The sequence below is a fragment of the Nansenia antarctica genome (genome assembly GCF_963989245.1).
Source record: "Nansenia antarctica genome assembly, chromosome: 4".
In the NCBI taxonomy this organism is placed as follows: domain Eukaryota; kingdom Metazoa; phylum Chordata; class Actinopteri; order Argentiniformes; family Microstomatidae; genus Nansenia; species Nansenia antarctica.
The window spans coordinates 74,728,952-74,743,811 of NC_137689.1; the positions used below are offsets into that span (position 1 = coordinate 74,728,952).

General features: G+C 51.7%; 1 protein-coding gene across 1 annotated transcript in view; it reads left to right on the forward strand.

Annotated features, from left to right (window-relative positions):
* cacna1bb (calcium channel, voltage-dependent, N type, alpha 1B subunit, b) overlaps nucleotides 1-13,563 on the forward strand; it is a gene marked incomplete at both ends in the record, with an annotated part of 101,562 nt that extends 87,999 nt beyond the window's left edge. Inside the window, 9 exon segments of the mRNA XM_080529719.1 lie at nucleotides 164-324; nucleotides 953-1,132; nucleotides 1,354-1,477; nucleotides 1,851-1,964; nucleotides 4,416-4,454; nucleotides 7,388-7,679; nucleotides 11,614-11,891; nucleotides 12,832-13,293; nucleotides 13,435-13,563. Of these exon segments, the coding sequence (XP_080385845.1) occupies nucleotides 164-324; nucleotides 953-1,132; nucleotides 1,354-1,477; nucleotides 1,851-1,964; nucleotides 4,416-4,454; nucleotides 7,388-7,679; nucleotides 11,614-11,891; nucleotides 12,832-13,293; nucleotides 13,435-13,563 (1,779 nt within the window).
* Between the last annotated feature and the right edge of the window lie 1,297 nt (nucleotides 13,564-14,860).

A 14,860-nucleotide genomic window follows, 5' to 3' on the forward strand; every position in this document is an offset into this window, starting at 1 on the left:
TAATTTAACTTAATTTTGATTTGATCTTTTCCTCACCATTATTCTTGTGAAGGAAAGCTGCTGTAGAACTCTGATGATAAAGGAACAGAATGATATTTAATTATATGGATTTCTAATGACCCTTGACCCCTGACCCCTGACCCTGGTCTGTTCCTCTCTGCAGAGTAAGGTGGGCACCCTGTTCCGTCCCATGCTGCCCCTCACCCACATCCAGGAGCACGAGCCAATCATCTTCAAGCCCCCGCCCCCCTCCTCCCAGCCCGACCCAGAGCCCCAGCTCCTGCCCCCGCCCACCACCACCTCCCTGACCAATGGGGACGCAGGGTGAGTGCCTGTTTACAGCGTGCATGTCATCACGTCGTTCTCTTCAGCTATTGGACAGATCCTGTGTTCAGGTCTTCACACAGCAGCTGCCGCCCAGACAGACACACCGGGGGAGGCTGCTGGAGGTAGACATGGGAGGCTGGGCATGACATGAGGAATAGTATTAAGACATGTTGACACCACTTCCTCATTACACCCTGTGTGTTACAATGAGCCCCGGCCTCCGATGTCTACCTCCAGCAGCCTCCCCTGCAGCACACGTTCTGTCAGGCGTTCATGAACAAGCTCTCAGAGGTCCAGACGGCCCGTTAGGACTAATGAGTGAGCGTATCTGGACCGGCGCCAGAACCACCACTTGGGTGGGCAGATGGGCCCATTGGGGTGGCGGTAGGGGTGGAGGTGGGGGAGGGGGGGGGGTAGTGGTAGCCTGGCAGTGGCTATGGGCAGCGCTAAGTGGATAGACGTACTATACAGTCCCACAGACAGTAAACATTCAAACAAGCCCCCAGAATATCAACCATTGTAAAAAAAAAAAATCTCTTAACTTGTGAGCCCCCCCCCCCCCCCCCTTCCTGCTCATAGCCATCGCCGGCCTTGAAACTATCGTTAAACTGTGTTATCTGTTCAGCCTGGCCTTCAGCCTGGCCTTCACCCTGGCCTTCAGCCTGGCCTTCAGCCTGGCCTTCAGCCTGGCCTTCAGCCTGGCCTTCAGCCTGGCCTTCAGCCTGGCCTTCAGCCTGGCCTTCAGCCTGGCCTTCAGCCTGGCCTTCCTACACCAAGGCAGCATGGGTCCTGAATCACACAGCTAGCTGCCTGAGCTCCTCCACCAAGCTTTTTGACCTTGACTACGATTTTAAAAATGTTGTAGGATTTCTTTTTACTTTCCTTTTTTTTTTCTTTTTTCGTACCATGTCCTTGAGTCTGAGAAAGGCTGAGACATTTTTGTGTTTTATTTTTTATTTTTATTAAATCACTTATTATTTATTATTTATTATTTATTGTGTATTGTGTATTCTCCCCTCCCGGCAGCAGGGGGCAGCGCGGCGCCCTGAGGGAGTCCAGGTCGGGGGAGCTGCCTCAGGAGGCGGGGCGGGGGCGCCCCAGGAGGAGCCTGCAGAGAGGCCAGTCTGTGGACGTCCCCCACTCTGCTCAGGTACCCCTCTGTCTGTGTGTGTGTGTGTGTGTGTGTGTGTGTGTGTGTGTGTGTGTGTGTGTGTGTGTGTGTGTCTGTGTCTGTGTCTGTGTCTGTGTCTGTGTGTGTGTCTGTGTCTGTGTCTGTGTCTGTGTCTGTGTCTGTGTCTGTGTCTGTGTCTGTGTCTGTGTCTGTGTCTGTGTCTGTGTGTGTGTGTGTGTGTATGTACTCCAAAATTACTTACAGCTAGAGATACTTGCCAAGATTGACTTAAAAAACAAGTAAAAGAAAAAAAACTAGTGCAGTGAGACACAAGCCAGCATATAGTATCTCCCTTGATTGAAGATATTTCATCTTACTTAGATTGACTTCTTCCTGTTTCCTGTTGCTGCAGGAACAGGTGGAGCTGAGGCAGGTGGAGAGCGGGGGGGACATCGCAGGGGGGTACTCTGGTCTGGAGGGACACGGCAGGGCTGCCTCCATGCCCCGGCTCAACGCCGAATACTACGTAAGCCCTCCATCACTCACCCCCTCCCCCTCCTCACCCCTCCTCACCCCTCACTCTTCTTTTAACACTTTCAGAGGAGACCCACGGAATACTCTACTCAACCTGGCCTTCATTTTTTTTTGTACCATGTCCTTCAGTCTGAGAAAGGCTGAGAAAAATGTAATCTTTTTTTATTAAATCACTTATTATTTATTATTTATTCCTTATTCTTCCCTCCCCAAGGAATACCATCTGGCGTCTGATAGTTGCCAAACATCATTGGAATATGAACACAATAACGGACTTATTTCACTCTTATTCAGTTTTACGAACAGACCAGATGAGATATTGAAACTTGCGTAGATGTTGCATGTTGGTGCTGCCGTGCCATAAACAGGGGGATGGAGGAAGAGAGTAAAGGTGAAGGAGTACATGAGAGAGGGAAAGGAGAGAAAGAAAGAGAGAAAGGCGTGTGTGTAAGACAGAAGAGAGATGCAGTAGCTAGCGGGTGACGTACGCTGGAGCTAGAAATGAAACTGACATTTCAAAAAACTATTTTTTTCGATTGACGGCAAATTCCTTTTAATTTAATCCATTCTAAATGGAGTCCATAACACAACAAAATGTGGAGTAAGTGAAGGGGTCTGAATACTATCTGGAGGCACTAAAAACAGTCAGAGGTGAACTGTAGCTGAGCACCTCTCTGTCAGCTGACATCAACTCATGGTTGTGGGTTCGATTCCCACTGGGACCATATACTGAAAAAAAATGTATGCGCTCACTGCAATATAAGTCGCTTTGGATCAACGCGTCAGCTGAATGGCATCTACTGTATCTCCTCACAGTCTCTCGTGTCACGTCTCAGAACAATATTGACTCAACAACACTAAAACGTCCCGAACGTACTGTAGCCCTGGCGGGATACAGGTATTTACACTACTATAATATGTATTACATATACCTATTAAACCGAGAGGTATGTGCCTCTGTGTTTTCACTGCGCTGGCGTTGAATTACAGCGCTGAAACCAGGCTGTTACTGGACAGAGCAGAGCTGTTATTGGACTATTCATCACCGACGATATGCCTTGACACACAATTACTGCGAAACCTTGAAGTGAATTTGGTGGTGAAAGCGTGTAGCGTGTCAGATGGTAGCCTGCATACCGTAGCTCAACACACAACATACTGTATGAATTATGAATGACATCATGGTGGTTTTTCTGACGGTGTGTCACTAAACATGTCATTTCTCTCTGTGCCCCTGGATCGGAGACGGAGATGACTGTAGGAGCATGGGACATAAAAAACCTGTGGAATATGTCTTCAGGTTACACCTTAACCGCTCCTCCTGAGACATCTACTGCCCCCCAGCACTGCGTCTCCTGAAGACACACGCTTTTCCCCTCTACTGTGTCCCTAAAAACTTCTATTGCCCCCTTGTACTGTTTCTCTGTTTCTCCAGTGTCTAAATATAAACCAAAATAATAATAATAAAAAACTAGGTCTAGAAGAAGGTGATAGAAGAAGGTTTTTCCTTCTATCAACGGCCCCAGGCCTGAGCTGGATTACTCTTCCTGCTACGACTGGTGGATTGATGATTCACTTACTTAGTATTCAAATGTATTGATTGTAAGTCGCTTTGGAATAAGGCGTCAAATGCCAAAACTGTAAAATGGAAAAATGAGCATGGAACATAAAAAACGTGTGGAATATGTCTTCTTCAACAAGCCCTCCTGATCCCAAATGTCCCCACCACGTCCCACGTTACTGTGCTGCCCTGACTGATGTGTACCTGTCTGCTGTCTCTCGTTAGGCGTTCCACAGGGCTCGCTCATCAGTCCTGCCTTGTTTTCATCTAACTCATCCTTCCTCAAGTCTTTTTCTTGTCTTTTTTTTTCCTGTTCATTCATTGGTCCTCCCCACTCACCTGTCCGAAGGATGTTTTTCTCTGATCTTCTTTTCCAGCTGTGTGATTGGTTGGTTGGTTCACGTTGTCTCATGTGACCAGAGGCTGTATGAATCCTGTCTGTCCTGCTTTGCTGTCTGTCTGTCTACCTGTCTGTGTCCCCAGCCACTCCTCCCCTCCTTCTCTCTCTCTCTCCTCTCTCCACCTCTCCTACATACTTCTGAATCAAGTCCCCCCTCCTACCTCCCTCTCCCCTCCATCCCCCTTCTCTCTCCTCCTCCCTCTTCCCTCCCTCCCTCCCTCCCCTCCTCCCCCCTGAGACCCATGGTTAATGTGTGCCCTCCTCCCTCCTCCCCCCCCCCGAGACCCATGGTTAATGTGTGCCCTCCTCCCCCCCCCTCCCCCTCCCCCTCCTCCCCCCCGAGACCCATGGTTAATGTGTGCCCCCCTCCCTCCTCCTCCCCCCCCCCCCCTGAGACCCATGGTTAATGTGTGCCCCCCTCCCTCCCCCCCTGAGACCCATGGTTAATGTGTGCCCCCTCCCCCCTGTGTGTTGTCTGATAGCGGAGCCATCCTCGCCACACCCCTGGGACCTACCTGGCAGTATGTACACCTGTTGCTCCGCCTCTCTCCCCCCTCTCTCTCTCTCTCTCTATTTATCTCTCTCCACTTTCACTCTCTCATTCTCTTCTCTCTCTCTTCTCTCTCTCTCTCTTTCTCTCCTCTCTCTTTCAATCTCTCACTTTCTCCCTCTCCTCTCTCTCTCTTTCTCTCTTCTCTCTCTCTCTCTCTCTCTCTCTCTCTCTCTCTCTCTCTCTCTCTCCTCTCTCTTTCAATCTCTCGCTTTCTCCCTCTCCTCTCTCTCTCTTTCTCTCTTCTCTCTCGCTCGCTCTCTCTCTCTCGCTCTCACTCTTTCTCCTATTTCTTTCTTCCCATCTTTGTGTTCGCCTCCATGTGCTTCCCTCTATTCCAGTTCGGAGGTCAGAGTTCAGAGTTCGTCTCACCTTTAAGAACACACAGACACACACAGACCGTAGTGGGTCACAGTCAATCAAAATAACTGTTATTATTATTATTATTATTATTATTATTATTATTACTATTATTATTATTACTATTATTATTATTATTATTATAATTATTACTATTATTATTATTATAATTATTACTATTATTATTATTATTATAATAATAATAATAATAATAATAATAATAATAATAATAATAATAATAATAAATGTTTCATTGTTTGTCCTTGCAAATCCCCACATACACCGAGGGTGGGGCAAACACTCTCTCCTGCTTTCTTGCTATGAAGTGATATGACATTTGTGATTCGTGAGAAAGTGTTTCTGTGGGTGGTGTGTGTGTTAGTTTTAGTGTGTGTGTGTGTGTGTGTGTGTGTGTGTGTGTGTGTTTGTGTGTGCGTGTGTGTGTGTTTGTGTGTGTGTATTAGTCGTAGTGTGTGGTCTGTTCATGTTGACAGGGACAGCAACGCTGCTTTCCTACTTTGACATAACCGTTCTCTCTCTGACGTTGTCATGACTACCGACCGCAACTGCCGGCCGGGACTGGGTGATAGAAGCTTCTGGAACAACAGAGTCGATCCCTCCACACACACCAAGTCATCATGGCTGTACTATACCAATTAAACTACTAAAACTAAGAAATACAACTAAAACAACGACCTAAGAACTACCTAAGAATGTAACATTTTCAAGTCAGGAGGTCTGATGTGTTCCTTGGTGTCGTGGATCGACAGTTGCAGGCTACGGCCACGAGGTGGCGCCACAACGCAGCCTGTGTTTCCAGCCTATCGCCTCAGTTCCCTGCAGGCAGCGCCGGTTGGTCAGATAAGAATCTGGCGGGGTGGAGACATTTCCCTCTTAAGCAGTTTGGCACCTCGACATTGAACCACACTGAAGTGGTTTTTATAAACTATTAAACTTAAAAAAGGGTATTTTGACTCGTTCATGACAGAAGCTGTCAGTGAATGAAGGAGTAACTGCCAGGTCGTTTAAACGTTGGCAGTTATGAATTCAAACTAAAGGCTGTTAACTGTCAGTTAGATGTCCAGAGCAAAACCCCTACTATTCGGTTGTTAAGTCTGATGTCAAACGGGTCCAAACCAGAAATTCCCCGCACCAGAGTACCAGTGTACTAAAGCACCAGCGTACCAGTGTACTAAAGCACCAGAGTACCAGTGTACTAAAGCACCAGAGTACCAGTGTACTAAAGCACCATAGTACCAGTGTACTAAAGCACCAGAGTACCAGTGTACTAAAGCACCAGAGTACCAGTGTACTAAAGCACCAGAGTACCAGTGTACTAAAGCACCAGAGTACCAGTGTACTAAAGCACCAGAGTACCAGTGTACTAAAGCACCAGAGTACCAGTGTACTACAGCACCAGAGTACCAGTGTACTAAAGCACCAGAGTACCAGTGTACTAAAGCACCAGAGTACCAGTGTACTAAAGCACCAGAGTACCAGTGTACTAAAGCACCAGAGTACCAGTGTACTAAAGCACCAGAGTACCAGTGTACTAAAGCACCAGAGTACCAGTGTACTAAAGCACCATAGTACCAGTGTACTACAGCACCAGAGTACCAGTGTACTAAAGCACCAGAGTACCAGTGTACTAAAGCACCAGAGTACCAGTGTACTAAAGCACCAGAGTACCAGTGTACTACAGCAGTAGAATGACAGTTCAATCGTTTTTTAGACTGGGACCTATTCATACAACAAGGGACACAGCACTTTCCAGTTTTTCCCATATTTGTCAGCGTCTTTGAGCCTCGGAAAAGTGCTATACAAATATAATGAATTATTATTATTACTGAGGCATTTCGAAGAGAGCGCCTCAGCCAACGTTGGACCCGGCAACACGTCACGACTTAACAACCGGATACTGCTCTCCAGAAAGAGATACCAAACGTGTCTGAAGACGCTATGAAGAGGGAAATGTCAACACTCACCTATTCTTAGGTTCCTAGCAGTGCCCTGACTGCTAGGTTTTATCACAAGTTTCTACCCACTTGTGCCAAAACATTTGTGATTTTAATGGTGGTGGTGGTGGTTGGTAATGGTGGTGGTGGTGGTGGTGGTTGGTGGTTGGTGTTGAAAAGCGATGAGGATGACCCCGCGGTGAGTATTATCCAATCGCTTCTCTGTTTCTGTCAGAAACGCTCTCTCACTCTCTCTCTCTCTCTCTCTCTCTCTCTCTCTCTCATCCTCGCCGTCCATCATCTCCTCAAACATCTGTTGTCCGGGAGAGGAACAAAGGTGGAACACCGGTCTCCATGCCGACGGTTTCCACCGGGTTGTGCTGTTGGCTATCGTCTCTCGTGTGTGTGGTGGTGGTGGTGGTGGTGGTGGTGGTGGTGAACAGTTTGGTGCTTCACCAGTGCTTTGAGTGTCCCCTCCAATGCTACCCGGCTACGCTACACTAGCTACCCCTCCCTCCCTCCTCCCCTACTTCCTTCCTCCGCTCACCTCTATCCCTCTCTCTTTCCGTTCCCCCCCCCCCCCCTCCAGCCTATCGTCGACCTGAGCCCCATCAGGCGGTCGGCGTCCACGCTGGCCCCTCAGCGCCCCCTGGAGGTGAACCTGAGCAACTACGCCCTGGAGAGGCCCGGCCAGAACCAGAACCAGAACCAGAGCCAGAGCCAGACCCAGACCCAGGGCTCCTCGTTGCCGGGCCCGGGCCAGGACCGGGCCCACCATCACCACCACCACCGCTGCCACCGCCGCAGGGACAGAGACCGGGACAAGAAGCAGAAGTCCCTGGACAGGACAGGGTCCAGCGTGCAGCCCTCCAGCACGGCCGGTGAGAAGAGGAGGGGGGGGGGGGGGGCAGGTGAGAAGGGAGGGGGGAGCAGGTGAGAAGGGAGGGGGGGGCAGGTGAGAAGGGAGGGGGAGGGGGGGGCAGGTGAGAAGGGAGGGGGGGGGGGGCAGGTGAGAAGGGAGAGGGGGGGGGGCAGGTGAGAAGGGAGGGGGGGAGGGGGGCCACCGCACCACACGCTCAAAACACACACTTTGTCAAAACACACACTAATTCCCTATACATGTTCACGTGCACCTACGTTTCTTATCTGGTCATGTGCTGTACTCACACACACACACACACACAAAACACACACACACACACATAGAAACGCACTTATGCACGTAGACGTTCCCCCCCCACCCAGACGAACCCCGGCCCTTAAATGACTCTCTTACAGTGGAAGTCACAATTTGGTCGATGTCGAAATGTTAATTCATGTAATTGAGCAAAGATCTGGCCCTAAGACATGAGACACGAGACCAGAGAGAGGGAGGGAGGGAGGGAGGGAGGGAGAGAGAGAGAAAGAGAGACAAAGGGAGAGAGGGAGAGGGAGAACGAAAGAGAGGGGGGGGGAGAAATAGAGGGAGAGAGAGATGGTGAGAGGGAGAGAGAGATATGGAGGGAGGGAGAAAGAGAGAGAAAGACCAAGAGATGAAGGGAGAAAGAGAGAGAGAGAGAGACCTGGCTCCTGTTCCTAGCTTAGCACAGTGGTAGAGAATTCCTCATGGGATTAGCGGCCCATGATCGGGTTATGTCGGAAAAGCGTTTCTGTTGCGCTTCCCAAAAAAGTATTTTTTTCCAATTCCAGCCCGGGATTGTTGCATGTCAAGCCTCTCCTCTGGGACTAGAGGGGAGACTTAGCAGGACAATCTGCTTTCCTGAGGATTAGATGTTTTGATTTGTGAACGTTCCCCCGTCCCTCTTTGTACTCCAACTCCGTCCCGCGCGGCCCGGGGTTATGAAACGCGAGGCTAAGCTCCTTCGCTAGCAGCGGTCCCCCTCGTGCTGCTTGGCAGCGGTCAGGCGCCCCCCCCCGCGGCCGCTGCACCCGCTGCACAGCCACGCGAATTAGCTCCGTCTCATCTCGCTGTGAGGACCGGACCAGACCCGCCACTGAATGAGGTTAACACTGGAAGAACAGCCGTGGTTGGGGTCATTTGACCCTGTGAGTAAAAATGTTTCATATCTTTGCACTCGATCAGATTTCAGGACCCTCCTTTCATGACTTTTCCTAGATATGTGCGTTCTACCACCCAGTATCCTTACTTTTTCACAAAATCACATCAGGATAAGCTAGTATGAAGCTATTTTGCAGTTTTTCTGTGTAGGAGGCAGGCTGATTAACAAGACGGCCACCTGGTGATCGTTGTGTGTAAGTAGCAGTCACTGGAACAGCCGTGCCTTTTTTTTACAGACTATAAGAGCCAGCCGCCTCGGCCCTCGGGTTGACCACTAGTTGGCTAACACCTAAATTAGCCTGCCCTCCTCCTACACAGAAAAACTGCAAAAATATCTTCATACTAGCTTATCCTGATGTGGTTTTGAAAAAAGTAAGGATACTGAGATGAGAGAGAGAGAGAGAGATAACGTTTATTGCCATTTATGCATACACATTAAGCATACACATATAGGAATTTGATTTGGCATTACAGTAAGAGCATTTCTAGATGCAATGCAAACAAAACAACACAGGACAGACAGCAGTGCAGACAGAACACAACAAACTGTAAAACTGGGTGGTGGAACGCACATATCTAGGACAAGTCATGAAAGGAGGGTCCTGAAATTCGATCGAGTGCAAAGATATAAAAAGAAATCTTTTACTCACAGAGTCAAATGACCCCTCATGGCTGTTCTAGTGTTAATGACCCCACCCATGGCTGTTCTAGTGTTGACCCCCCCTTTTTTGTGTTTCTGTGGAGAGAACCCTCTCTCTCCGCCAGCCTCAGCCTCACCCTCGGCCAGTGGCGGACTCAGGCTGTCTAAAGGGTTGGGGGTGTAGTGCATTTTCATCCTCTTCAATTTAAGTCATTTCCTGGCAGTGGTGGACTCAGGCTGTGAAGGGCAGGGGGGGCGAAAAGAAAAAAAGGGCACCTACTGCACAACATGGGACCCCATCAGTGCACATGGTCAAGTTTAGACCATTGGAAGGGCAGCCAATATGGCACATCCTCTAATTTTGCAGAGGGGGGGCGGTCGCCCCCCCCTTCTGAGTCCGCCAGTGCCCTCAGCCTCACCCAAAGCCAAGAACGGAGGTCGTCTGATGCCAAGAAAGTGTGTCGGTGTGTAATTCCGTCTTAATTCGCTAATCACATTTATTCTCAGGTTTAATTACGGCTTTTAGCGAACAAAAAACACAACAAACACTAGTGCAGTTTCACACGCACACCCGTACTGTACTACCCCATCTCTCTCTCTCGGCGTGGCACGCATATCGCTCTTTCACACGCAGCCCTGCCCTGCCCGCACGCACCCTCCCCCCCCCGCCGTGCCCCCCCCTCCCAGCTCCCAGAAAGTCCAGGACCACCGCTGTGTTGTCCCAGGCCGTCCCTGGACACACGCACCACGACCCCCCCCACCATGACCCCCCACCTCGACCCCCCACCCCTCGATCTCCTCCCCTGTTTGCTCTGTATGAGCTCACGTCTCTCACACCGTGAAACAGCAACTGGGAGTCATGGGTGACTTGGTGCTTTTTGGTCAGTCTGTCCACTCCACTGTTGGAGGGGGGGAGGGGGTGGTCATCTGCAATAGAGATCATGCCACTGGTGGTGGTGGTGTTTCTGTTAGCTGTGTGGAGGGCAGCAGTTAGGGGTAGTTAGGGGTAGGGAGGGCAGTAGTAGTTAGGGGTAGGTAGGGGTAGTTAGGGGTAGTTAGGGGTAGTTAGGGGTAGGGAGGGCAGTAGTAGTTAGGGGTAGTTAGGGGTAGTTAGGGGTAGGTAGGGGTAGTTAGGGGTAGTTAGGGGTAGTTAGGGGGGCAGTAGTTAGGGGTAGTTAGGGGTAGTTAGGGGTAGTTAGGGGTAGGTAGGGGGGCAGTAGTTAGGGGTAGTTAGGGGTAGGTAGGGGTCGTTAGGGGTAGTTAGGGGTAGTAGGGAGGGCAGCAGCTGGGCTTTATTGCCCGGATAAAAGGGCCCGGTGGACAGGCTCTGGGTGGACAGGCTCGGGGGTCGCGGGATTTATGGTACTCTGCTAGCAGGGCAGCGGAACGGCGGGCGGAGCAGAGGCAGAGTACCCCTCCTCCCTGGAGCGGCAGGGAGGGAGGGGGGGAGGGAGGGAGGGAGGGAGGGAGGGCGGGCGGGCGGGCGGCAGGGCAGGAGAGGCTCCACACATTCCTCTGGGCCAGATACACCAGGACACGTTGGGTTCTGACGCATGAGGAGTGAGAAACAGCTACTCCGGGCGGTTAGCCTCCAGACGGTTAGCCTCCAGACGGTTAGCTTCCAGGTGGTTAGCTTCCAGGTGGTTAGCTTCCAGACTGTTAGCCTCTAGACTGTTAGCCTCCAGGTGGTTAGCCTCCTGACTGTTAGCCTCCTGTTGGTTAGCCACCTGACTGTTAGCCTCCAGGCGGTTAGCCTCCAGACTGTTAGCCTCCAGACTGTTAGCCTCCAGACTGTTAGCTTCCTGACTGTTAGCTTCCAGACAGGTTAACCTCCTGACTGTTAGCTTCCAGGTGGTTAGCCTCCAGGCGATTAGCCTCCAGGTGGTTAGCCTCCAGACACACATATATATATATATATATATATATATATATACACACACACGCACACGTGCACGCACACACACACACACACACACACACACACACACACACACACTCACATACAGACCCATTCCCACACACCCATTCCCACACACACACCCACGCCCACTCCCACCCACACACACTCCACCACCATCCTCCTAACCTCGTGTCTCTCTCCTTGTGTCCATCCCAGGTTCTCCTGCCGACCCCCCCGGCCTCCCCGCCCCCCTAGAGGGCGGTGTGTCCCGGGAGGGGGGCGTGTCCTGGGAGGGGGGCGTGTCCAGGGAGCGTGCGCGGGAGCGTGACCGCGGACGTTCCCACGAGCGGCGGCACCACTCGGCGGCGGGGGAGAAGCAGCGCTACTACTCGTGTGACCGCTACGGCTGCAGGGAGCACAGCCACACGGTCTCGGCCGGGCCCAGCCGCTCCACCTCACCAGGGGAGGGCCTGGAGGCGGGCTTCCTCAAGCAGGTGAGAGGCCCTGGGGGCTGTGGGAGGGGGGGGGGGTAGGGGGGGAAGAGACCCTCGAGGTGGGCTTCCTCAAGCAGGTGAGAGACCCTGCACTGCGAAAAGTCAGCTCTCAAAAACAAGAAAAAAGGGGGAAATACTACTTAAAATAAGCTAAATTATTTTTGACTGGAAAATGTCTCTTTCTAAAAGTTGTCTTAAAACTAGTGGAGTCACAGACAGAAGATATTTTATATTATATATATATTAAGATATTTCAACTTACTTAGATGTACTTTAGGTTAGGGCTGTGTAATAAATGTATGTATATCGTGATTCGAGACCTTTGACCTGACCGGTCAGGAAGTAATCAGGTGAGTTTCCTCCACAGTGCCGTGAGAGGTGGAATTAATTGGTGTTAATGTCGTCTACTGGTGCGTTATTGATGATAAGTCCATGTGGTCCTGGGGGGTAGTCCAAAAAACGTCGCTAAAGGAAAATCCAGGCTTATTTTTGATACGTTTCACGAGTTTTATCCCAAAAAATAAGTCTCGCAAGTCACGCAAGCCCCTAGCTCTAACCCTAGCCCTAACCCTGACCCTGCTGTGACCCTTGTCCCCTGCAGGGTGTTAGCTTGGCTAAAGGCCCTGACCCTCCTGTAACCCTAGCTCTAACCCTGACCCTAACCTGACCCCCCTGTCTCCCGTGTCTCCTCCTGCACCCCAGCCCTAACCCTAACCTAACAGCCCCTGTAACCCTTGTCTCCTGCACCCAGTTAGTTCTGTAACCCTAACCCCCTAGCCCTCACCCTAACGCTAACCCCCCTGTAACCCTAACCCCCTAGCCCTAGCCCTAACGCTAACCCCCCTGTAACCCTTGTCTCCTGCACCCTAACCCCCCTGTTACCCTAACCCCCTAGCCCCAACCCTAACGCTAACCCCCCTGTCTCCCTTGTCTCCTGCAGGGTGTCAGCCTGGCTAAAGGCAGCGGGGCCTCGGGGACCAGCACGCCATGCCGCGGCCGCCGCCAGCTGCCCCAGACCCCCCTCACCCCCCGCCCCGCCGTGGCCTACAAGACCGCCAACTCCTCCCCCGCGGGGGGGCCCCACCCCCTCCCCCACCCTCCCCCGTCCCGCCTCAGCCGCGGCCTCTCGGAGCACGAGTCCCTGCTAGCGGCGGCGGCCGCCTCCCCCCCCGGCCCCCCCTCCTCCGCCATCCCCGTCACCCGCATCGGCTCCGACCCCAACCTGAGCCCCTGGGCGCGGGGGACAGGGGGGGACGCCGCCCCCTACCCCCACCCACGCAACCTGCCGGAGCCCCCCCCCCCCAGCCTGAGCCCCTGGGCGCGGGACGCCGCTAGTCACGCTAGTCACGCTAGCCACCTACCGCGCGGACTCCCCGAGGAACCGGACGACTTTCAGGACGTGGTGAGCACCCACGGAGGGGGAGGGGGAGGTCGATCCCCCAGGACCCCTGGCTCAGCCTCAGCCTCGGGGGGGGCGGTCGCCGGACCCTCCTCCTCCTCCTCCTCCTCCGCACCTCCACCACCCTCCTCCTCCTCCTCGCAGGGGCGCGGGGGGGTCCCCAACGGGTACCACTTCACCCTGGGGGTCAACGCCGGGCCGGGGGGGGCCGGCAGCAGCAGCAGGGGGAGCGCCGGGAGCTTCCGTGAGAGGGAGGAGGACGACTGGTGCTAGCTAACGTGGCTAATGTGGCTAATATGGCTATTGTGGCTAATGTGGCTAATGTGGCTAACGTGGCTAATGTGGCTAATGTGGCTAACGTAGCTAATGTGGCTACGTAGCTAATGTGGCTAACGTAGCTAACATAGCTAACGTGGCTAATGTGGCTAACGTAGCTAACGTGGCTAATGTGGCTAACATGGCTAACGTGGCTAACATGGCTAACGTGGCTAACGTGGCTAACGTATAAACACTCTCCTCTCAGCTCCTCTCTCATAATCTGGAAGCGTTTTAGCTTGAACAGTGATGGACGTCATGTCGTCATCTTTTTGTACAGGTTGACCTTCCAGTGTCGATGTCAGTTTGTGTACAGCTTGTTGCTAGGCGACCCAGAGACATACAGGATATTATAAGGTGAAGACATTGAAGAAGAAGAAACTACTAGAAAGTACTGTAAAAAAACGTACTGTAAAAACGTACTGTAAAAAGGAAAAAATCATTCCAGTTTTTTCTAGTGTTTTCCTCTCTCTCTCTTACTCTCTTTTTTTACACAAAGGGGACACAGGGACAAAGGACACCTGTGACTCGTTTCAATTCCCTCCTCCTTGCACTGAAACCTAAGCTTGTTTTGACGGTGTGCTCGCAGAGCGCAGAGCACATGTGAAACCCCTGTGAGTATTCTGCCTTGGTAGGTGAAATCATTGTTTTTAGTAGAAAGAAAAGAAAAAAAAGCCAAAATGTCTTCCTACTCTCTGAGGGGAGGAGAACTCCAGACTGTGAAGTGTGTTGTTGCTCTCTGAGGGGAGGAGAACTCCAGACTGTGAAGTGTGTTGTTGCGATGCCATATCTATCGACGTCTAAAAGAGTCTGAAAATGAAATGAAGGAGTCAGGAAACACTGGCGGACTCAGGGGGGGGGGGGCAGGGGGGGGCGACCGCCCCTCCTGGTGCCCCCACGGTTGAAAAACGTCCCTCTTAAGTGCCCTTTTGAGTGGCGAAAATTAGAGGACGTGCCCTATTGGTGCCCCTCCAATGGTCTAAACTTGACCATGTGCCCCCCCACAGTTGAAAAACGTTGCACTAAAGTGCCCTTTTGAGTGACGAAAATTAGAGGACGTGCCCTATTGGCTGCCCTTCCAATGGTCTAAACTTGACCGTGTGCACTGATGGGGTCCCATGTTGTGCAGTAGGTGCCCTTTTTTTTTTTTTCGCCCCCCCTGCTCTTCAAACAGCCTGAGTCCGCCACTGTCAGGAAATGACTTAAATTGAAGAGGATGAAAATGCACTACACCCCCAACCCTTTAGAACCGACT